Source organism: Cinclus cinclus, chromosome 9 (genome assembly GCF_963662255.1).
Source record: "Cinclus cinclus chromosome 9, bCinCin1.1, whole genome shotgun sequence".
NCBI classification, from domain to species: Eukaryota; Metazoa; Chordata; class Aves; order Passeriformes; family Cinclidae; genus Cinclus; species Cinclus cinclus.
In genome coordinates, this window is record NC_085054.1 from 17,282,624 (window position 1) to 17,307,572 (window position 24,949).

At 41.6% G+C, this 24,949-nt stretch overlaps 1 protein-coding gene across 1 annotated transcript in view; it reads left to right on the forward strand.

Moving 5' to 3' along the window:
- Window positions 1–10,272, forward strand: part of EPB41L5 (erythrocyte membrane protein band 4.1 like 5) — a 49,695-nt gene extending 39,423 nt beyond the window's left edge. The window contains exons 18-25 of the mRNA XM_062498197.1: window positions 4,994–5,122; window positions 5,689–5,750; window positions 6,406–6,516; window positions 7,073–7,163; window positions 8,096–8,173; window positions 8,986–9,027; window positions 9,417–9,550; window positions 10,215–10,272. Coding sequence (XP_062354181.1) covers window positions 4,994–5,122; window positions 5,689–5,750; window positions 6,406–6,516; window positions 7,073–7,163; window positions 8,096–8,173; window positions 8,986–9,027; window positions 9,417–9,550; window positions 10,215–10,272 — 705 coding nt within the window. The remainder of the gene's footprint in view (window positions 1–4,993; window positions 5,123–5,688; window positions 5,751–6,405; window positions 6,517–7,072; window positions 7,164–8,095; window positions 8,174–8,985; window positions 9,028–9,416; window positions 9,551–10,214) is intronic.
- The last annotated feature ends 14,677 nt before the right edge of the window (window positions 10,273–24,949 follow it).

Here is a 24,949-nt window from a genome sequence, read left to right on the forward strand (position 1 = left end):
CCCTGCTACCATCCTGAATTTTGTTCAGGTCATTCTGACAAGTCTTCCACTTGCCTTGGTCTGTTTGCATGCCTTCTAAGACTGAGTGAGTCATACTGGGGGATAGTAAGGAAAATACAAATGCTTTATGATACATAAACCTGTATGTGACAGGGCAGTGAGATAAAGATAGGGGCAGAGGTGCATATACGCAGACTGCAGCCTGGTGAGGTTTTCTAAAATCAGTGGGAGTAAAAGGCACAAATGCTTAAAATGTTTCTCAGTTGTCTTTATCTGTGGGTTACTACCTGTATGGTGTTTGGTAGTTCACCCTCTCTTTTGGAAGGGCTGGGCTTCTTTCCTGGCATTTTTCAGTTCCAAGGAAGTTGTTCTGACATTTGTTTTGAGTCCAGTTTGCTGATGATCCGTCCCTCCTGTTAAGTAACCAGTTTGTACCTGCTCTCTGATGTAGGTGTTGGCTCTGTGTTTACACAAAGGAGTGATGTGGTTTGATTTACTGCTCTCAAACCCCTCTGAGCAAGTCAGGCTGTACTTCATGGGCAGCTGAGCCAAAGTACAAGTCTAAGTCCCCTGAACAGGGGCAAGGGCTCTCCTCTCTCTCCTTCCTCTTCATTCTTTCTTCCCCAGCTTCCCTCTCCTCTCTCTCACCATCAGGAATCATTGCAGGTTTCAGTGAACAAATGTATCTACAAACTGGCAAACAAATTTTTTTTTCCTCTGCCTTTGTTTTGAATTTTTGTTGAGATTTTTTTTGTTGTTGTTGTTGGGTTTCTTGAGGTTTTTCGTTTGTTCTTTAGGTTGGTAAATAGTGAGTTAAATAGGTTCAGGGAAGGGGTCAAAAAATTGCCAGGGCCATAGTGAAAATAAGTAGGGTTGCTAGAAGGGATGGAGAGGCCAGGATCCTCCGTTGTAACAGCGATGAACTATCATAGATTCACTGGTTATCAAACAACTACCCCCAGAGAGGATATTTTTCTGGGGTTTTTTAACAAGCTTTAGAAAATGAAATTTAATTTTCTATTACTCTGCTTTCTCTGATGCAAAAACTTTGGTGGATTTTTGAGTTTTGGGCAAGCAGAGAGTGAAACACCTGGCAGTGTTGTTTCTGTTTAGGCTACCATCCCTTGCAGGGAGGCCCAAAGATTTATCTAATTCTGAATGAAGCAGCTATGATTTTTCTTGCTCTCTCGATAGTAACAGGAACCAGGTGCCAGGAGAGGTGTTCAGCAGGGTGTGTTTGAGCTAAGCCTACTCCTAAGTGTTTGTTTTCCACCTCCATGTGAGAGAAGGCTGCTGCTGTGGGTGGTGCTGCAGGCTGCTTGGTTCATGTCCCCTTTAAAGCCTGTTGTCAAGGCTGCCTGCTGCACCTCTCTGCTTGGTGAGTGCATTGCAAAGATTATCAGGTCTCTAAGAAGATTAGTCAGTTGACTGTAGGTTCTGTTATGCTGAAACACTGCTTCTGCATAAACTAAAGCAAATGAACAGACTTTATTTAAGAATATTTTAGCCTGTAGAGCTCCACTTTAGTTTAGACAGAGAGGGGGAAAAACATTTAATTGGTTCATTGGAGAGAATGGACTGAAACTGTTTCAGTGGGTTTTAAATCATGGCTGATGTATAATAAGCAAGCTAAGATTCCTGTAATGAGCTAATCTAACAAACAGCTGCCAATACAGAGCAGTCAGATTCATGCAGCTGCTGTCACATGAGGTGCCGAGTAACTTTAGGGGTTCTAGATACTGGGGGAACAGTAACCTGATCAGAGAACATTTGCATAACAGAGAATTATGGATCAATAGTATGCCAAAAGGTGGGTAAAACACAGTTCATTTTTCAATAAGGAACTGCAGATGATAATAGGAAAATATAAGAGTAGATCATTGAAGGTGTTTTTAGGGTAGAAGAGATAGAATAAAACTTCTGCCTATGATGTAGCTTACCAAGAAGTTACTTGAGAGTGTTTGTTTAAAAAAGATAGAAAAAGATTAGAGACTCTCTGCATGCTTGAAATTCCCAATGCTTCAGATTGCAAAGACATGTAGGTTACAGCACCAAATGAGCACACCCTTCAGAGAGGAAGGTTAATGGTTTGGAAAGCAGTCCTGAATAGAGTGACCTAAATGTCACTATTAAAAATACCTTATTTCCTGCCTTTGAAGGCTGCTTTAGAAAACATAGAAGTCTTTATTTCTTGTGCTTGTTATAATATATACCTATGGACTCTTCTCCTGTACTTAATTTTCTTCTTAATCTATTAGTGAAAGAAGTGTTTGTGGTATCCTCTTCTGGCAGAATTTCATGGGACTGCAATATATCCACTAAAACCTTGCAATAAGTTTAGGTCCTGGAGATTGCTATGATTTCAGAGGGAATGCAGTATTGCAGCATTCTCTCTGAATGTGTTACAAATTTCAGCACATATAGAAACTGTTACATTACGTTAGAGGTTTGGTAAAATGCACTGGGGGAAAGTGTTATCTTTCTACTTCCAAAGGCAGAGCTGCATGTTGAACTTCATGACGCTGTTATATATCAACTCCCTTCAGCTTTGTTAATTAAAAATATTTTAACTGTTTTCCATCAGGGACAGAGATAGCCTGAGAGTCATCTTTATGTAATTCTATACTTGCAATTAATCAATCCTGATTGATTTCTTTGATAGGGAAATATTTATCTAGCTACCCCTGTTCTTCTAGAGAACAAGAGGAAGCCAGGGAATGAATGGCTTCATTCTTCTCTGCTACTCACTGCCAAAATCTGTTGGGATGGAAGAATGCGACTTTGTTCCCAGCTTTCACTAGTGCAGTGACCAGATCTGACAAAGAGAGCAAATAGCTTTAAATACACCAACACTCTGCTTTCCTCAGCTTCTGAAGGGAAATGAACAATAAAGGTTCACCCTGTTTGCCTGTGTTCAAAGTCTGCTCCCAGATCAGAAATGCAGGGACATGTGGGTTTATTTTTTCTGAATTTGTTGTGATCTGTAAATATATGGATGTTGCTCCAAAATGTGCCTGTATTAGGCTCCATCTTCCTGCACAGAGTGATTTTTAGTGTCATCAGGAACACAACTCAAAAGCACAAAGGATTGGAATCACATGCCTCGTTACTATCTTTTATCTTTCCTTGCCTTTTAGCATTGCCTAGCTCCATGTTTTGATTGAAGAACACAGTACAAGTATAGTTTGTCTAGTCCATGGAAACAACAAACATTCCTAATGAGCTAGAATAATGACAAATCCCAGCAGTTTTACCATTTTGTGTGAACTGAAATGTCTTCTCAATTAGACATCTTGAGGTGTTAGCAGGTGCCACATGCTTTTCCCTCTAGCTACATTCCTTTTTCATTAAAAAAAAACCAAACTGTAAAAACACCTATGCTTTTTTAGAGTGCTAAATAGGGTTGGAAAAAAACTGGTCATTAATATTGAGGGAAATATTTCCTTGGAGGTATGAAATTTATGCTCTATTAAATTAAAATACTCCATAATAGTACTAAGCTTTTCAAAAGTAGGGAGTCTAATCGTTAATAGACTAGAGTGACCTAATTAAATTGGTTGTTCAGGGGGAGGGAGCTGAGAGGAAGTTAAACAATAAAATGGTGCTTCAAGCACTAGTGTACTGATGTGCTCAGTTAAAATTATCAGATTTTATTAGTGTATTAGTGGAATAATGCATTCAAAATGCTGTGCAGGTACTGTCACACTGGCATCTGCTTCAGTGAGGTCCAATGTAAAGACACATAAAGATTATCACAGTTGGGTGCTGCAGCTGTACAAATAATAATAATTCAGTTCTAATTACTCCTTTTGACGATTCCAGCAGCTTCTCTAAAATAAAAGTACTTAAAAGTACTGTTGGTACTCATAGCTTTTTATATTGACAGTGACCCTTGGATATTTTGTGCAGCTCATTGCTGACTGGGTCAGAACTTGAAAACGGATTCTCCTTTAGATAGTCTTCTAAGATCCTATTTGGATATCCCAAAAGGTGATTTAGAGGGAGACAAACAAAAGGAAATGTTTTTCTCCTCTCTAAAGACCAAATAACCACAAGTTCTCACCAGTGTATCCAGGGAATGTAGAAAGCTGAAAGCAGATGGAGAGCTGTGGGGGGACAGGTGTTCACCTCTTTTTTACTCCTCTGCTCTGCTCTCTCTCTGCAATGGGCTTCATTCCTCCTGGGCATGCTGCAGTTGGTGCAGTAGGAGTGCAGCAGGATTGTCCCTGCTCCAGGCAGTCCTGCAGCACTTCCCTCCTGGGAAGAGCCTGCCCTGAACGCTGGCATATGGTGAGGAAGGCAGGACTCTGTCTCCCCCTGCTGAGTCGTACCCTCAGAAGGAAGGTCACACGGTTTAGTTTTCACTCAGCTAATTAACTTATGCCACTAATCAAATAGCAGTTAGTAGATTGAATGCTTAATTAACATTTTATAATTAAGAAATGCAATTCTCATAATGAAATACACTGTAGTGAAAGGTTTCTCATTCTTACTTCTCTTCATTATGTATCTGACTGCCAGTTTGTTCTGATACAATCAGTGGTGGGAGAAGTAGTTAGTAGCACATTAATTAAACTCTTGGTCTAACTTTTAAGTGGATTTTAAATTATAATTCTTCCAAGCTTGCATTTGAGAGTAAATTATCAACTTTTACTGAGGCTAAACTGATATGATATAATGGCTGTTGTATTGATCTCCCATCAGTAAACTAGGTTCCAGTTTTAGGATGCATGTAATTTCTTGCACACTGTATTTTTAGCACAGCAGTTTGCATATCCACATTTAAGCATTGTGCTTTTTTTTTTAGTTTATGTATTGCTGTGACATCACAGCAATTCCAAAATAATAGAAAAAATTGCTTTTTCATTTCAGTATAAATCTGCTGACTCTCCTCTGGCTTCAGAGCCTTGTTGTTATTTAGAGATGTTGATAAACTTCAGCCCAGACTTGTCCATGTGGAAACTGCTTCTGATAAAGATGTTTTCATGTCTAGGATGAAGTGGTGAAGTTGACAGATAAATGTCTTAACAACGCAATCGAGAGCCCAATCGTACCAGCAAAGTGGCTTCCAGCAGATCTCAAAAGCAATATTCTGAAGGCCCAGGCAGAAGCAGGGCACAAGGTAAATACTTGACTGAACAGAGCTGTGACGCTCTCAAATGTTTTATTCTCTTCAAGTGCCTAATGTTGGAGAAGGTGTTCCCAGATAAGGGTGTTCCCAGAGCCTTGTCCAAGGCAAAGTCAGAGGGCTGTTCAGCCTTTCTTCACAGTGATAATGGTTCTGTACTGGAATGGGGACCCAAGGAGGAATTTCTGTCCTTGATGATTCTCAACAGGTAACAAGACAAGATCCTGTGCAAGCCCTGGTTTGAGAGGTGATTGAGACAGGGAGCCTCCAAAGCTTGCCTTCTAATCAAGCAGTTTTTCTGTCATTAAGACTGGGCTTCTTGCATGTTGTGGTAATTCCTTAGCAAATAACAGTATTTTATTTGGCTTGTTGGTGAATTATTTTTATTTCTGCACTGATGTTGTCACATGGAACTGATGTTCTAAGTCCCTGGGCTGTAGGTGAAAAGCATGTTTTTTGTGCTAGGATAGAGACACTCAGCTGTACTGTAAATCTCAGAACTGACAAAAGATAGAAACAGGTATCAGAAATGTATGTCTCTGTTCATTTCTTCCTCTCAGGTTGGAAAAGATGACAGCATGACAGGCGTAAAGAATTCCAATATTCAGGAGGCTGCTGGCAGGTAGTGAATAGATTTGTAAGAAACATGTGGTGTAGTTACCCCACTACAGAACTAAGAACCTGCAGTTTAGTGTGGTCTGCCGGTGGCTTAGTCATCGTTGCATTTTACCTTGCATAGGGTACCTTAACCTCGTGAATATGGAATGGTTTTGAGATGAAAATCAGGGTTATAACTTCTAAGTCTTATTATATACAAGATAAGACAGATGCTCTTTATTCTCCCATATTTGCTGACCATTGTTACAACAGCAGTTTCAATCACTGCTTATTTCTGAAACGTGAACAGATTCAGTATGGGGAGGGGGGATGGGTCTGTTCACAGTGGGTGTTTTTTAGTGGAGAAAAAAATTATTTACAAACCCCTGACAGTGACAATTTCCTGAGAATTACTAAATATTAAATGATTGCAGGGTCCAGTGAGATTGTAGGTGTTGAAAAAAGTTTAAAATGTTACAATGCCTAAGTTCATGACCATTTGTGGATATATACATGTGGCAGACCTCAAAGAGCAGAGGGTGATAGTGTAAATAAAATGTACAAATGAAGTGTACATTAGCGGTCCCAAACCTCTGTTGTTACAAGTGATACATAAAGAGCTTTCCATGGAAGTTTGTACCTGTTCTCTCTTTGCTTTTTTTTTTGTTGGTTTGTGCCAGAAACATTGTCCTGTCAGGCAAATCACAGAGCAGTCCCCCAGCAACCAGACCAGTATTTCAAGATCCAAGAGAGCTGCTGAGAGCAATCCCTGCTTCAAACACCTTTGTTCCGTAAGTGATTCTGGAGAAACATGTTTTTGGGGTAAGGGCACCATGTGGAGATTATGATGAAAAGGTCTGAAAAGATGAGGAACAGTTGCTGAGCATTCGGGCTACATCCAACTAAGCAGGTTTACAGATGCGTTTTTAATTACTGTTGCAGCAGTTAATCAGTAGGCCAGCCTCAGGGTGAGTATCCTTGCAAGCAGTAGGTGAGTCTCTCTCATCTTCTGGAAGGACTGGGATTCCTGACATCCTGCTGCCCCTTGCTCTAAAGAGGAAGATAATTGGATGACAGGAAAGGCTTCAGGTAAATTAGACAAGGGCTGAAGCAACTCCTTTGAGATAGAAGACATCGGTACTGTTGGGTACTGTACACAGCTGTGGCTGGAACTATGTGAGAGAGCAGTAATCTGTGGAGGTAGTTGGAAGGCATTTACATTAACATACGAACATCAGTCTTTTGTCTGCCTCTGTGGAACTGGTGTCAAGGTTTTGAGTTACCAGGGAAGCAGCCCTGTTCCCATGCTGTCCAGGCAGGGTGCTAATGAGAATGTTTTCCTTTCAGTAAGACTTTGAATGAGGACAATGCTGACTCTAACCACGAGGACCTGCTAATTCCAGCTAATCTGGCTCAAACTGAGGCTGCTGTTTCAAAGGTATCATCACCTGCCAGCCTGGAAGGTTTCTGTGTCACATTCTGAGCTCCCATGGCTCCAGGCAAGCCCAGCAGACCTTGCTGCATGCCTCTCATAACTCTGTGAACGCCAGGCGCTGGGGAATGCCAGAGAGTGTTTTCTGAAGCAAGCAGGAACACTGCACAGATCTTTCCAAAGGCTATTTCTGCATGTCCTTTCCGGTTCTTGGCGTAACTCTTTATTTTTTTAAACTGGTTGTTTTTCTCACACTGTTGGGGATTCCCTGACATCCCATCGATTTTATGCTCCAGTAAGGAGACTGTAGGGATGAAATTCTGACATAGGCAGCTCCCATCAAAAGAACCCCAGAAGGAAAAGTTTAAATTTAGATATTAATTTGTTATATTCTAGTTACCTTAAGGTAATGTTTAACTGGACTCCATGAGGAGCACAAATTCGCTGATTAAACTTTCTTTTGTCCCTCTCCAAAAGAAAAGCAGAGTCCAATAGCACTAGACCTGTGCCGCCTTTACTTGAGCAGACTGACAGGTTGTTCTGGATGACCAAAGCACCCTGCCCTGTAGCTGTTGGGCCTCTAAATCAGTGTTACATAGTTGATCTCACTGAATAATCACAAATTTCACCGAGTTCAAACATCCCACTCCAGACCTTGCTGACCTTTCAAATGGCACAGTACCCCACCTTCGCAGAGGCCAAGGGACAGCTTCACTGCTTGCTTACAGGGCAATGATGTTGTACATTAATGAGAATAAGGGAAATTAAAAGGCTATTTAAAAGATCAAATTGAAAGACTTGAAAAAATAGGCCTGATAAAAAGATTGGTTAAAGACCTGTTAAAGATACTGGTCTATTATTCAGGAAGGCACTAGAGTATTCAGTAGACCTATGTGGTTACTACTGGGAATTCAATTCAAAACTGATTTATTCCCTAGAGCACTCCAGATGACCAGGACGTTTCCTTAACATCACTGACAGAGAATCTAATTGACTTTACAGAAGCCACACCTCGGGTAAATGTATTTCAAACCCAAACTTCTTCCTTTGCACATAACAGTGATTTTTACTCATAAACTCTTCTCTGGCTTTAGTGTCTGTCTGCCAGGCTTGGATCTGTGATGGACAGGGATCAGTGCTCATATGGCCCCCACCTGCAGGGTGGCTGGTGTAGGGGTGTAGACTTTACAGCTTCGCAGGGGAAATGAAGGAACCCAAAGGGTGGAGAGCTATGTGTGCCACAGGAATCTCTGTTTTAGTAGACCTGCAAGTGCCAGCCTGCTTCTCACACTTTCGGGTATACATCAAGGTTCATTAATACATAATTCAGAAATTATATGGGAAGATCTATGTACATGTGTAGTGTCTGTATGTGTGTGTGTGTGTGTGTGAGTGTATATATATAAAATACTTGAGAAGTAAGCTTGTAATACAAATCAAGCCTTTTATATAGATAAAAAGAAATATTTTATAATTATGCTAGCAAAATAGAGTTATTGTATGCACCAAGAGAAAGGGGGAAGAAGGAGGATGTTTAAACTCTTCACAGTATTGTGCTCTGGATTAAGGTTGTCCACAAAGCACTAAAAATGATGGATTATTTCCTTTGGAAGGGAGCACTAAGTGGAGGCTGCTCCCAGTGAGCCTCTGGCTCTGTGCTCAGTGGGTGTCAGATCTCCACCTAATCACTAGCATGATTCAAAGGCTAATGAGGGGTGCATATCTGAGATTGTTTTAGGGGAGGTGTTGTTTTGGGAGGCAATGATATTTTGACAGTGTTCTCAGCCACTTTCAACTTCTTAATTGAGCTTTTGTTTGCTATTTCTAGGTGTCTTCCCATCCCATTGTAGCACCGAGGTGGATAGTGCCAGTGAGTTATTTGACCATTTCCTAACAAAGAACTAAACAAAAGCTTTTGTAATGATTACATAATGGGAGTTCAAGTTAAATAATAAAATACTATAGTTTTTAATAGTGTGAAGGTCTACAAAGTAATGTACCAGACCAAAAATAAAGCAAACTAATTCAGTTGGAGTAAATCAGACAACATGGCCTGTTAATAGTTAAATTTTTATTGAAGTACTGTATTGTACTTCAGGTAAAGTCCATACAATTTCTTAAGGAATTTGTATTTAGTAAAGTCCAGGCTGGAGTTTAATGAATCCTGTTTTTACCATTTATAAGTTAATAATTTTGAAAAGCTGGCTTGTTTTGTCCTGGCTGGCGTTTGAGTTTCTTGTTTCATTTTTCCCCATTCAGACGGGACTGATTTCCAACGGGCCTTTGGGAAATAATGTTGCCTTATCTTTGAAGGCAGTGAAAGGCAGCACGGAGACCCTGATGTCCTCAGCTGCACTGACACCATGCCAGCAGACACCCGAAGTCCTTGCGAGGTGAGGTCTCCTCAGCTCCCTCCACAAGTGTGTGTAGGCACTCTTTATTGCTTCCACCGACATAGTTACAGTGGCCATTTAGACACAGTGCCTTGTTGGCTGTGCTAATAAACTTGAACTCTGTATCAGTTTATAGCGTTTGAAATACTACAAATAAACTGATGTGTGTATATTATAATTACACTTCAGTTTCTTTCCTTATGTTCTAATGCTAGACTAAAGTTATGGTACAGAAAAAATTTCTGAGAGATGTGTTCACAGAAATTTACAGAGATCTCTGCCAGAAGATTCATGGGTGTGGAGAGCGATGCCCCCCAGATATTTCCAAGCTATAAGGGTGTCAGAAAACTAAATGGGTAGAAGCCTTTTCCCTTGCTATTCCGTTCTGCTGTGCTGATGAGGCAGAATGATGGCAGTGACGATCAGGCCTTGCAGTGACCATTTTTAAAGAATGGCAGTGCTGCTACTGCTGCATCGGTTAAATTTCATTTCCTTCATTCTTCTGCAGTCGTTCAGTAGAAAGGTTTGTCAGTCAGTCTCATTAAGTTACAAGGGGAACAACCATGAATGCTCTTTGAAGCAATACTTTTCTCTTGTAATGCATCATGCCAGACCTATTTGGAGGAGTTTATTTACAGAGTCTTATTTTTATCCCCCTTCTTAGCCCAGTTACCGAGGATGCTACAATAAGAACAAAATGTTTGCTCACCACTGAACTTTAGAAGAAGGAGTCTCTGAAACCCTCACCTTGTAAAAACTCAAATCTTTTAACATATCTCCAAGGGATCCTTCCAAAAGACTTGCTTGGGATCAAACTCATGCAGAACAGGAGTCAGACAGCCGGCTGGTTTGCCAGGATCCAGGAAGAGACTTCCACATTTTTCACAATCTGACTGGAACTGCAGCCTGAACCAGGATGAAAAACCACATGCACATTTGATCTTCTCCCTCGGGAGAAGCAAAATGTCACACTGGAGCTGGTTCTGAACTGAGGAAGAGAAAACAGTTGTGTTCTGCTCGTGCTGGGTTAATTGTTCCTTACCGTGAGCCGGCTCTGGTGCTGCTGGAAGGTGTCGCAGAGCTGTGGGGTGTGAGATGGGCCCTGATGGCTGTGGAATAATGAACATCGCAGGGATGAGAACTCGCAGGGCCACCTCGTGGCCATGCCCTGCACGGGCTCTCCATGGTGGTCACTGTCCCGTATAGGCAAGGACATTTTCTTCTATGTGATTATTCCCTCTGGTTTTCCTTCATTTTACCAACACATACTCTCCTTTTTGGCCTTAACCCCTTTAATAATCCTTGCACACCCTACTACAGTACCTGGAAAGCATGAAAATCTAGTCCATCACTGACCCAGCTACATAGACTGCGTTTGAGCTGCTGCTCATTGCAACCAGGAAAGTGCAAATTACCTGCCAAACAGATTGTAGCATTAGCAGAATACAGCAGAGGTCCCATTTGACACTGATTGTTTCATTTCCTACACGATTTAAATACATGCATTTTAGACTAGAGATCTGCATGTTTGAAAAGCCAAAGCAGTGAAGGTGCGAGTGCAGCTTACTTCAGGAACTACTTATTGATTAGTATTGTTGTCTTCTAGGACTAGAAAGGAAAAGAATTTTCTTGTTTCTCTGCATGCTGTTTCTGGGTGTTTTTTCCAGATGCTGTGCTTCAGGAATACTTACCAAGTATTTTTGCAGCTTGAGGGTACAGCTAGATCAGTTTTTAACACCACTTTGAATCCTGTTCCTGGTGTCATCTAATTGTTGTATGTGGAACAAATAATAGAAAGACTATGGTGAAGATAGGAAAAAAATATGAAAAATTCCTGTAAGCAATTCATTTCTCTGTAGAAGGAAGGTAAGACCACACACTCCACAGAGCAGGTAAAGGTTTTTGGGTGCTCAGGTGAAGTTTGGGGTAGAGTGCACACAGTTCAGAGATCATTTGAGCTCTGGGCAGCAATATCATCACGTGGACCCTGGTGATACAGCCTGTGAAAACAGTAATGCAGAGTCAGAGGGAGGAGAAACAAAGATGGTGTCTCACATCTAACAGGGAAGCACAGATGAAACAACTGTGATCTTTCTTTCTGAGGAAGAGGCTTGTACATATGACTGGGGATGAAGAGTGTTTTCTGCATAGTGCTGTTCTTTGTAGATACTTATATGCATGTGGTTCTTAGAAACAAACTTAAATGTGAAAATTGGTTCTGGAACCTGTGTGTACAACTTAATTTCTGCCCATTGGCTGTGTGCACGTGTCTCAGTGCAAACAAAGGTTTGGACCAAACCACTGTGGGTTGTGCAAGTAAGCTGGGCCCAGCAAGGCTGCTGCATTCAGACCACTGCCACTTCTCAAAACCCCAGAGGCCTTAATAGAGGAATGTAGGGACCAGAGAGAGCTGGTAGGACTGACATACCAGAGTGACTCTGCAGGCAGTGATTTGCAGCCGTTGCCTCAAGAACCAGGATTGGTGGCAGGGGCTGCAGGTGCCCTTCCAGCCAGCACACGGGCAGGTCCCACTCCTGCACTGCAGGATGAGCAGAGCCACTGCCCTGGACCAGCCCTTCAGCTCTCTCATTGCTAGTTCCAGTTGAGTATTGGCATTTTTTATACTTTAAAGTCTGAGCCTTACTGCTTATTAAAATGTAGAAGATTCCTGATACAAATATTAGATGTCTTAGTCTGGATTAATAATGCAGTTGCCAGCAAAGTTCCTGCAGGAAAAGGGAAGCAATGGCTGCAACAGTCTGCTTCCTGCACAAAGCCAGGACTGTGTGTGGAAACTTGGCACTTGCTATTCATCTGTTTGCTCAGCAGCTGAGCTGGCATTCGCCAGCTACATGTGTTGGGTTTGTAAATAGACAGAATGCAGTAGCATTTTCTTAGGCATGTTTGATATTTGGCTCTTCCCATTGGGTTCAGGAGCTCTGCGAACTGTCAGCTTGAATCTCTCCCAAAACTGGAATAACAGAAGTTTACAGTTTTCCAGCACTGCATGTTGAATACCATCCTTAAATTCCTCCTGAGCCATCACAGCAAATAACAAGTAAATAGCGTGTGGTGAGTGTGTCCCCTAAAATCTAAATGGTTCCAAATAACCAACTGTTATTTCAGCATGGTCAGGATAGAAGTTAGAGGGGAATGTTGTAATTACACACATGCACATACAGAGAAACTTCAAAGGGGAGAGGCTTTCCTCAATTTTCAGAGGACTAATATTTGAAACTTCACATCAAAATGCAAACATTTCAACTAGCAAATTGGGAAGTTGCAACATCAAAGATTTGGGGCTGCAAACCTAACTCTTCTCAGCAATGTGTGATAGTTGGAGTAAATAATCACTCCATTTATCTTGATGTATCTTAGCTAACCAAATCATTGCTTATAGAGGGAGCCTGGCAAGACCAAGGTGACACAAGTTTGTGATCTGAACATGGTGCAGTTTGGCATTACTGTTCTCCTTTGCAGCTAGAGGTACTGTGTTACAACATGACTGACTAACAGGTAACATAGCATGACTCATCACATGCATTTAATTATCAAACATAGATAGGGACACTGGTTCCTACACTTCGTGTTACAAAGTATCAGTTAATGCTTCTATGCTATTTAGAAGAAAGGATTTTCCTGCCATTGCTATACTATTGATTGATTTGCTGTAGGGTTCAAGCGTTCTCTTAAAGTCTATTTTTTAGTATTTATTTAAAGAAATTTATAAATGAAACTTTTGTGTGAATCTGGTGTCAGGACGTTGGCAGGTCTGCCAACCACTTAAAAGCTGTATGAGTTGACAGGAATGAATGGATGAATGCTAAGCAATTGGATCTGAAAGTAAAAGTTTTTATAGAAATTGGGTGTTTATAATAACAGCATCCTAGCTCTTGTCTCAGACTGAGAGAGATCTATTTCAGTCTCACCCATTTAAGACCATCAGAGTCTGCATGTGCTGCATGCATTTACAGGCTTAGGAAATGGCCATTAAAATATGGGAGTTGAGGATTTCTTACACCAGAATTAAGGGAATTTCTTCTTCAGTTAGAGTTTAATATTAAGTAACTTATATGACTTAAAATTACCTACATACCTGTTGATCAGTCATGGTTAATGAATTAGCTTGAATATATTTGATTTTTAGACTCAAATTTTAGTCATACTTTGTCGAAGACAGCTATGTAAGACAGTTTTGGACAATTTTTTGGACACAACTTCAGCAAGAAAATTTGCAACCCTGTTAGAGCAGCTCAGGTGAACAGTGCAGCTGTGTGTGGGGCTCTGTACAAAATGTTTGCAGTCCTTTTCTGCTCTCCCTTTGCACCCACACTTTCCTTCTCATTCAATGAAGCAAAGACATCCTGTTGGGATGAGTGTGTCCTTCACAAACAGCACTGGATGTATTTTTCACATTGTGAGCATATTCTGGTACAATCCAAATCTACTGGTGAAGTGATAGCAGCTCTGTTCCACAGCCACCTAGCATTTAAACTCTATCTGGGCACATAGTATTTGTGAATTTAGGAAATTGTAGTATCTATATACATATATATATATGTATATATATGTATGTATGTAGCTGTTAGACACTGTAATGCCACAGCTTTCAAATGCAGCTGGACAACTACAGCTTTTCAACCAAAAAATAGACCAGTATATGTTAATGGCCTTTCAGTGACACAGGTGTGATCCAGGTGTGTTTGCTCCAGGAGTTGGCACCACAGACAGGAGTGCAGTGCAGTGCTCCCCACAGTGCTGTGGCAGAGGCAGAGCTGCAGTGGCTCCTGGCAGTGCTGGGGGGATGCAGGTGCTCAGCACAGCCCCTTAAAGCCGGGGTCCGGCTCGGTGTCACGAGTGGCTCCGTGTTGCTGCTGGCCTGAGGAGCCACAGGATTCTCCTGCAGAATTTACCTCCTTTTGACTGCTTGGCTTGAGCACTCTGCTCCATAAACACACACACAGACACCCCTACCTATATAACTGGACAAACTTATTTTTAAAGTATATAAGAATATTTTTTTAGCTAGACTTGTTTTGTTAAAGCTGCACTAACTACTGTATTTTTACTTTTTATATGTAAAGCTTGGCAATAGCTCTCAATGTATAATTTATTTGTTAGGTTTTTTATAAAACAAAGTGCACCCTCTTGCTTCTGTTTCACAACACTGGTGATGTATGAATTGTCTTAGGCACTGCACTGAGATCTGTATTGAAACTGTACATGGGAACAAGTCAATCTGTAGTCCACTCGACCCGGTCTTGCAATGTTTATGCTGTAGTTTTGTCTTAAATACACCATGTCAGTGCAAAAGTCTTGTAGAGTCATTTTTAAGCTCCCTGTGTTACATGGGCAGAGCACTAAGGTGGGTCAGGTGGGGCTTGGGACACTGGGTTGCTGCTCTAAACTTAGCCTCTTGTCAGTTAAAGCATAACTTAAAACAGCACCTAAGCTTGCAGGTAGACACTAAAGAATGAAATGTCTTTTTTCCAGCAGAGCTGAGATTGGCCAGGAGGACTGTCAGGTGTCCAGTGCCTTTGGACACCAGTCCGAGGCGTGTACCCAGAAGGGGAGCCCCAGCTGCCTGGTGTGGTTTCAGTGCAGGCCAGTTAACTGAGCACCCTCACTCTTGTCTCCAGCAAGGGACTGGGCTGTGTTTGCCAGTACAGCAGCACTAATCATTGTTTAAAGGATACTCTTTACTTCCAATCCCTGACTTCAGCTAAAAGCTAAAGAAGGCAGCAAAGGGCAACTAAACCTTTTGATCATCTTTGTTTCTCAAAAACTATTTGGAAGACATCAAAAGGAAGAGAAATTATTCCATCCTAATGACTAAGCTCATAGGAAATAATTTCTCTTGTGGCATGGTTTGTTGTGTAGGTCAAACTGTGATCCCACTGATAAACCACTGAATTGTTCTTCAAATCCACTTACAACTCAAAACAATGAAACCTTTAGGTTTTTCTATTATTAACTGAAACGACCTTCCTTGAATATCTGCATTTTAGAAGAAAATATTTTTGCTATTCATACATTTTAATGATCAGAAACCAATGTCATTTAATGAGTTTGTTGAGATGTTTAGCACTGATCAATTTGTTCCCTTATATACAATTTGATACAACAGTGCATCTAGTGTCTCAGGTGAGGTTGCCAAGAATGCTGCATCCTTTTGCTTTTGTTCTATGGGTTGAATTTCTGTGGGCATATCAGGTATGTGAAGGCTTCCCTGCTTTTCAGAGGCACCCTAATCAGCCAACTTCAGTGGCAGCCCCTTCAGTCCCAGCCAAAAATTGTGTGTTTTGTTTTGTTTTGTTTCTAAATATTTGCCATTAGCTGGAGTAATTCCATTCATTATTTCACTCAGGCCACCACCAGGCTTTCAGATGGCAGCAGCTTTTAGTCACTTGCTTGGACCTGGGTTGAATTCTCATTAACTGCTACAGTTACAGAGAAATATCATAAGCACATCCGCAAAGACTCTTTTCTCCCTCTCTGAAAAGGTGACTGCAGTGGGAAAAGAGGAGTGAGGTGCTCTGAGAACCCTTTTGGTATAGCTGATAGCACTGGCTGTTTGAAAGGGATGTGACCCAGGAAGTGTCACAGTGGTGTGAGCAAGGATTGTGTCCCTAGGTCTGGACACTGGAGGGGTAACTGAAATAGGGGTTGTGCATGCCCAGAGTGGACTGAGGTACCAGGCACTCCTGTAGGAATCTGCGCAACGCAGTCACTTCAAATCCCAACCCCTTCCCTTCCAGCTTGAGCTCACCCTTGTTTTTTGAAGACCTGGGAATGGGACACACAGAGAGAAAGTCTCCAGCGGCTTCAGCAAAGCTGCTGTAGCACAGAGCCCCACATCAGGATCAGGGCTCTCTCCCCATGCACAGCACTGCTGGGGCCAACTGCAGCTCAGCCTCCCCCAAGCCAGCCCTGAGCCTCCCTCCCTCCAGCCAGGCCTTTCCCATGCCCTGCTCTCCTGTCCTGGGCAGGGAACAGCGGGGGCCTTAGGGCCAGCTCGAGAGGTTTGGCATCTTGTAGGTGATGGAGTGGGTGTGGTGCTGCCGGTGCTGGTGCCCCCACCTGACCTGGCACAGGGGCAGAGCCCAGGGGAGGGAGCAGGGGAGATGGGCACAATCCAAGCTGCTTTTTCCTGCCCGTGCCAAGCCATTGCCTTTGGGCTGGCTCATGTCCCGTCTGCGTTGGCTCCGAGTAAATGTTAAACCCTTCATGGGGCTGCCAAAGGGAAGAGAGTTTGAGGGGGCAGGAAGAAAGGAATGGCAGAGGCTGGATGGCATTTTCCTGGGGCTCTTGCACATCCCCAGGATACCGCTACCTGCCAGGAGGCCTTTGCGTGACTTGGAAAAAATCACTGGTTTATTGTTGCCCTTTCCAGTTAAATTTCCTTCCCTTGTCAATCCCAGATAAAAGGCTGTATGTTACAGCAGCTCTCAGGATAATGCCAACACAGACATGTCAGTCAGCACAAGGAAAACAAGCTGCTGATTTGAGATTGCAGTGCTGAGTACATGCTCAGCTCAGTTGCTGTACTGATGTCCCTTCCAAACAAACCTCCTCAAACTGGGAAATTCTTGTTCTTGGAGGAGCAATTCAAAGCCTGGGCAGCCCTCAAAGCTAAGGAAATGACTGGGGCTTGCAGAATCGTGTTCCTTGGTCAGAAAGGTAAGTTCTTTGTTCAGTTAGAAAATACAAACACGTATTTTAGATTCATAAAGGTGAAAATGAACACACACTAATAGGAAACAGAGCAGGCTTTATTCACAAGGCCATGTAGAGTCCTCTCTGTTTCCAGGTAACGGTCATGGATGGTCCAAATAACTCTTAAGCAACTTTTTGCAAACCCATCTATAGTATCTGTAGATGACTTGACAGCCACTACTCCTATGAAACACTTGAAAAGTGAACTTTTCAAACACTTGAAAGTATTAACTTACACTTTCAGGTAATTTCAGATACCAGCAGCTCTTACAGACAGCTGATGTTCTGTCAGAAGGCCACTATTTAGTAACTTCTGTGGAAATAAATGCTTTGAACACTGGATAATATTACCTTGCAAAACAAGCACTTTTTCTTTTCAGCAAAGAAAAACCATATATGAACTCAGAATTTACTAGTACAGAGGGGAAATGTGTAACAAGTACTACACAGGGTGATGAAAGAGAGATGGAGTTGGAAAAGCAGAAATCCCTTTGTGGCTTAAAACATGAGTTACCAGTCAAAACAGCCCATGCTTTGTGTCACTCTGTCAAGCCTTCCTCTTTCTGGTCCCTCCCCAGCCTGCTGTGGGAAATCAAACCCTTTTGATTCTGTGTTCAGTCATTAAAGCCAACGCTCATTTGGCATGTCCTTTGTTCTTCCAGGTGTAATACCCTTCCTCTAGTCCTTGCTGATGATTTTCAGGGGGCACTCATTTCACTTTCTCAAGATTATATACAATCCCTGAATAACTTCTAGAATTCAGCTGCTGATTTGTCTGTTGGGTTCCTTTGTCATAGGCCATCTCATGTTGCAAATATATTGTGCAAAGAACACTCAAGAATATAAAACGTTTAAAATCCTAGAGAACATTCCTATGAAGACTAATTGAGTCCCTCTAATGTCACTATATTTATCTCATGCCAGTGAGATAAAATGAGCAAGCTTTGCCCCTGAAATGGCATCTTGTGGAGCCAGTATGGATTTCTGCAGTTCTGACTTTCAAAGCAGTATCACCCATTGCAACTTGAAAGGGTATGAAGTGACCAGGAGAAAAGTAACAAAAAGAGCAGCATTCCAACAAGTTCCTCTCAGAAATCACAACTTACATGCAAGTTGTGACTTAAATACATGTCGGGTTTTGTTAACATTGTAAAAAATCTGTTCGCAGCAAGTATGAGAAGGTTTAATTATTTTTTTTTCCCAGCATGCTGATAGGAAGCTGAAGACAGTTGCAAGCAGTTGGTTTTCCACCTACTGCCACGGTGGTGGAAATTTATTCCTTCACTTTGCAAGCAAAGCAATCACAAGCAATCAAACTCCATTTGCCTGAAGGAGATCTCAGAGAAGCTGGACAAAGGTTTGCCCCCAATGAGCAGCAGTGTGTTGGTACTGCTGACCTCACCCCCTGTGGCCACACACCCACAGTCAGCTCTCTCCTCTTCACCCACAGCCTGAGCAGCAGCAAAAGCCTTCCCTGAACAGGTCAACAGATGGGGAGACTTGTCCTTGGACGAACAGTTCCTGACTTTGTCTGGGCCTAGTCCTGGTTCTGAAGTGGTCTGGAAGGCAGGGAATTCTGCTGGCTCCAGGGGCAGGCTGAAGGTTTTCATTTCGATGGCATTGCTGCGCTCCGTGGGCTGGGGGCAGAAGTAGCTGCAAAAGCCAGAGTGCCTCGAGATGGGCACCAGCAGGGGACGGTCCTTCTGCTCACTCTTGCTGTGGCTGGGAAATGTATCAGCAAAATCTGAGGTAGTTTGGAAATCCACACCAGTTCCTAAGATGCAGTGATAGATTTTAGGAGGAAAGTTTCCCTTTGTAATACTACTAAGCTTCTTCCATGTCTGCGTATGGAAATGATACTTCCAGAGGTCATCATTAGGGCTGGAATTTGAAATCCCTCCACCAAAAATCAGCATAGAGTCCTTGCAGACTATTGAAGCATGACCTACCACTGGAGGAGGTCCTTGGCTGAAGGTAAGAGAAACCAGCAGTTAAGAGGAGACCAACAAGAAACTTAGCACTGATTTTAGCTTCTGTTTTCCTTTTGACTCAGAAGGATGACTGCTGAACAGCTGCAATGGGACATCAAAATTATACTGCTGACAGCTGCATCAACACCTTGCCAACAGCTCTCCCCAGCAAAGCCAACTGGAGCCCCAGGGATGGCAGCAGCACTGCATCCTGATCTGAACAATCCCTACAATTACCAAGAGGGCATCATCTCCCTCTCTGCAAACATGCAGTATCAAAGAGTAAGATTAATTCTCTTTCTCTGCTTTTTCAGCGTAACAAATAGTTTACCTTGTTCTGATGCTGGACCAGCTGCTGCTTCCAAAGTCCCACCTCCACAAGTCCCTCTGTTCGGTGAGCCCCATCAGCCCCCCAAAGAGGTACATGGCTGTGTGATAAACCACTGCCGAGTGGCCGTGCCGAGCTCCGGGGCCGCTGCTGTGACAGGGGCTGGAGAGACACAACCACTTCCTTGTGCCTGAAACAAAAATACTGACTTATAGATGGATCAAATTTACCCTGAGTATTTGAGAAAGGATTGCTTCCTGGAGGAGGGAACTATTCAGTTGGAAAATACGGGTTTCTGCTCTAAGCTTATTATGAGTTAACAGCTTTAATTCTGACACTGAGAAATGCATTAAAAAAAACAGTTTTGAAATAAACTTTTAATAAAAATGTCAGATGCTGTGTGACAGATGCCATGGAAATTTTATTTACAGAGCAGTTTTTCCTGCAGCTTTGTCAGTTCATTGACTCTGACACAGAAAGATACTTTCCTTGCTGTTAGAGGGGGAAAGTCAGTCAACAAAAACATTAATTCATTAATATCTACACTTATTCTCCCTTCGAGGGAAGGAAGGATGAGATAAACCCATCCTTTGTTTCAAAACAGTGAAAGAATGGCCATCAGATAACAAGTTATGCATTTACAAAATCTCTGGGAATCACCTGGTTTGCATTAATCAGACTGGTAATGAATATGCTAATAAGCTGTCTCCTGTCAGGTTTGGCTCCCTGTGGTGAGTTGGAGATTTTGAGATTTGAGAAAAGATGGCATTTATAGGCTGAAATCAGGGTCTCTGCTGTATCTGAAAGTTTTTAGTAATCCTTGAAGGATTTTTAGTGAATAGTAAACATACATTCTTCCTGATTTTCAGCTCTAAAACTGGAAAACACTGCAAAACTTACCCCAGTGTAATAGTTTAAATAATTTCAGCCAGCAATTAATTTAATTGACATAATTTATCGCTAAATGTTGTCAAATAGAAGCCAAAACTAATTTATAGCATTTCTACTGACAAGAATTTTCTTAGCAGAGGAAGCCATGCTCTCGTGCTGCAGTTGTTGTTTTACACTGGATCAAAACCTTCTCCTGCTTTTTTAACTTACCAAAATGGAATTCCCAAAACTCCTGAGAAATGCCTTTGATGCCAACATATCCCCCATAGATGTACATACTGGAATGGTACACGACTGCACTGTGACCTTTTCTGTTAGCTGGTGCAGAGCTCTAGAACAATTCAGAAATAAGATAAAAACCTATAAAGTCATATCAGCAGCAATGTGTGTCTTGGAAACACATCTGGTGCTTTTCCCCCCACAAATGACCCTAGAGTCCCAAACTTTCTCTTGACTCCTCCGTCAAGCACAGGTAACCAGAGTGGTAACTGTGTCACATCTTAAAAAATTTTTGGGTGCAATTTCAAGGTATAGAAGCATTGTGATGATGAAGTTTCAATAGGAAAAAATAAGTGATCCTTAATGTGTAGTGATACAAAACCAATCTCAAAAGACCAAGCCATAAATGCCTCCACTCAGGTTTCAATTAGAAGTGGCAGTAACTTGGTAAATTCACGTGTTCACACTGAAGAAATGAAAAATGCTGCAGCACTTCACGTTCCAAAACGTATTAGCGTGGCTGCCAATCTGTTTTCACAACCCTACTTTTAAAAGCACAGGCTTCACGTATGGTTGCAATATTCCATTTAAAATTAGTTTTCTTGATAAGGATTTCAGAAAAACAGAAGCAGCAGCACAGGAGAGGACTTAACTTCCTATATAGGACTTAAAATTTAAGAGCAGTATTTTTAAACACTGTTTTGAAGAAGGAAAAAGGCTTAAGTTATTGAAAGTGCAAAGAAATAAAGTATAGCCACATGTCTCTGAAGAGATGAGATTGGAACTGTTTGGGGGAACATATTTCAAAGCAATCTGTTTAATCAACAAAGCAACAGGCATTTGATTCACACATTCCCCACTTCCTGGCTCCTTACCTCCGTCTCTGCTGGTTCGTTGCAGTTCTCTGTCCATCTTGCGGAATCTGGGGATTGAGTTAATAAAGCGCAGTTCAGATCCCGCACCACAAGAGGACACTCCTCCCACAGCAATTGTTCAAGTTACACAGCTCATTTTCAAGGCAGTCTCGTCCTGGTGTTTTCTACTGACAAGGCTGGTGAAATCCCGCTAAGACGGCAGCACCAAGACTTGCAGGAGACACAGTTTGAACAGTTTTCCTCTATCCTTATCTGATGCAGAATCATATAGGTACCACATACCACACTACATTCCTAAAGCAAAATTTCATAGTGCAAAAGGAACCTGTGATTTTCATCATTTTCTGAACTTGCAGGAATCCCATATTTCCCTATGGATGTACGACTCCTTATGCTTACCACATACACCTTATTATGGCAGACTTTTATTCTTTCTTGTTCTTTCTCATAGGTCCCTTAAATAGCACTCAAATAAATAGCCAAAAATCACAGATCTGGGATCACTGTGAAGGAGAGGAAACACAAGATAACCCGGCACCAGAGGTACAAGAGAAATCAGTGCAGGCTTGCATTACTTAAAGCTGTTCTTGCCAAAAGACTTCAAATAATAACTGTGAAACAGCCAGACACACAACCAATGTTGAATAACTAATTTCCAATTTGCACTGGTAAGTACTGTGAGTAATAAGATGCTTTCTCCTTGAAAATATGTTATGAGGCTTTTCTTTCTTCCAGCAGGTTATCTCAGATAACTGGTGGAAAACACAAAGGAAGAATTGAAAAAAACCCCATTGATTTAAGGTTGCATAGTGAAGTAGCAAAAGAAACCAGGAAACTTAAATCTTGGTCTGGATACAAGATTTTTTTGGCTCAAAAAGAACTGAGCCTCTCTCTCTCCCCTCCCTCTCCCCCTCCTGACATCAAAGTAACAGCCATTACTGTACACAGGATTTCCAAAGAGAGAATCCATGGTGTATGACATTGCTATTAAATTCAAATGCTGCACTGTTTTTACTAGAATACACACTTATGAGATTCCAAATGTTGGTTCTTAGCAGAAAAAAAATCTGTCTTATAAAATGTTGATGTTAATTTCCCACCTTCTTATTTAATTGTATTTGATTTCTCTTGCTCTAGCTTCTGTGTTTCTTCAGTAAAAGTACAAAATAAGATATACTTTACTGATCTGCTCTCTTCCATAAGAGCTTGGTTTTTAAAATATATGTAGCATAAAAAATGGAAAATAATACATGAATTATCAAGTCTTATGATCAAATAGTAAACTTAAGGTGAGAGGGAAGAATGGAAATTCTGAGACCTTAAAATATGTAAAATTTTCCCATAAAATACTCTCTAATTGAAGTAAGACCTGTGTCTCTGACAGCTTGACGGCCTAATTTTGAGGGGAAAATATGCACACGGTTTTACACACATTACTTGTTGTAAAACTTAGGGAAGGCTCTGTTACAAGCAGCAGAAAACTGTTTGTTTCTTACTATTTATTACTGCCTATGGACTTGGAATGTCCCATGTAAAAGATTGGCTATTGTGTATCATACCAATGTCATATATCCAGAGAGGAGTTTTTGCTTGTGTGAAAGCAGAATCCACCATCCCACCAAAAATACACAGGCTGCCCTGCAAAATGCACATATATTTGTCATTTACAGGAAGGCATGAAAAAAAAAATAAAACCATTTTTAAACATAAAGGTTGCTATCAGCAAAATATAGTTAACAATATGATGATCTTTTAACAATTAATCCCAAAAAGCCACCAACTTTTAATTATTCTCTCTTTATTCTCTCCCAGTGGGAAGCCCGGAAGAGCATTTTGCTGTTTGATGAGGACAGCATTTAAGAACCACTGTGTCAGCCTGGGGCAGCCTCAGGGCTGGGAATCTGGAGCTCTCTTGAGGCATTGCCCAGGTAATATTAGATTATTCATGTTTATAGAAATATTTCATTGTGTCATAGCTCCTGATAGCCTAAATTCTGTCTTGCCCTAACAGGCAGGACTGTAATTCTTATTTGCCTTCACTCCCCCATCCCTCTTCTATGCGAGTTCTGTAGTGAATGTTTTTATGCTGTAGCTGATCATGCAAATGAATTCAGAGCAACTGTTACAACTGCACAGATAAGTCAGAGAATGTGCTGCCAGGGTCTTTATCTGGTATTACTGCTACTTATTGAGCACAGACTGAGGAAACCAGGGGGCTGCTGCAGAGCTGAATTACTGTCACTCTGTTCAGAAAGATTCCCAAACATTGGTACAGCTACATCCAGAACTGCACCAATACAAAAAGGCATTCTGGGCAGAGTATTTCAGTACTTCAGTATTTCAGTACATTTTATTGCACTGTATAGTGAGAAATAAAATGTCAGGACACGGACAGTATAATCTTGGTCTACTACCTTATAAGCCACCATTGAATGTTCTTCCAGTTCTTCTGGACCATCTCCTGAGCAATCCAACATTTCCCATTCATTTTTCACTATAAAGCAAAGCTGAAGTTTAAACAGTGGTGCACCCAACACATAAACAGTAGGGAAAAGGTGAAAAGGTCTGCTTTGAATGTGGCTGTACTGCTTAAAATGAAGTATTTAGTCTTCTTTCCTCTGTTCTTCCAAAAATTAAACATACACATTTTTCTATTCAGCAAATTTAAATATAATAGTAATAGTTACATTTAAATATAATAATTGCTACTGCTTGTATTTTAAGTGTCAACAATTCCATGAGTATGAACCCCAGCACAATTCTGGTTTATTCCAGTAACAACTGAACAGGGAAAACCATACACCAAGTCAAAAAATACAAAAGCTTATATTTGATAGTACATTGATACTACGTTGTATTGTGTTAACATGTTCCCTTTGTGCACTTTTATATACATGAACTACTGCTGTGTTAGAGAGTCAGGAAAGCTCATTGATATCCCTTGCTAGAACCAGGATATTTTAAATTACTCAGTATTATGGTAGAGAAAAAAAACAAAAGAAACTGAACTGAAATGAAAAAATGTTGAGGAACACCTGCAAGAAGAGCACACACCCCACATCTGCCCCATGAACAAAAAGCAGTTTATCCAGCCCTGTAAGGGAAATACTTTAAATGAGGATAATCTGTTAAGTACAGAGCATCCTCAGTTTGATGATGGCTGGATGTAGAATCACCTGAATGCTGAGCACAAGAGAAGAGGCCAGCTCACCTGTGTGGTACCTCCAGAAGTCCCTCAGCGTGGTGCTGCCGCGCCCTCCGTACAGGTAAAGAGCCCCTCTGCAGAGAGCACAGGCGTGTTTGTACCGGTCACACGGGACAAACGCACCGCGGGCAGCCCTTCCCTTCATGCTGACAGCCAGCATCCTATCCAAGGAGCAACTTGAAAAGGGCAGCCATG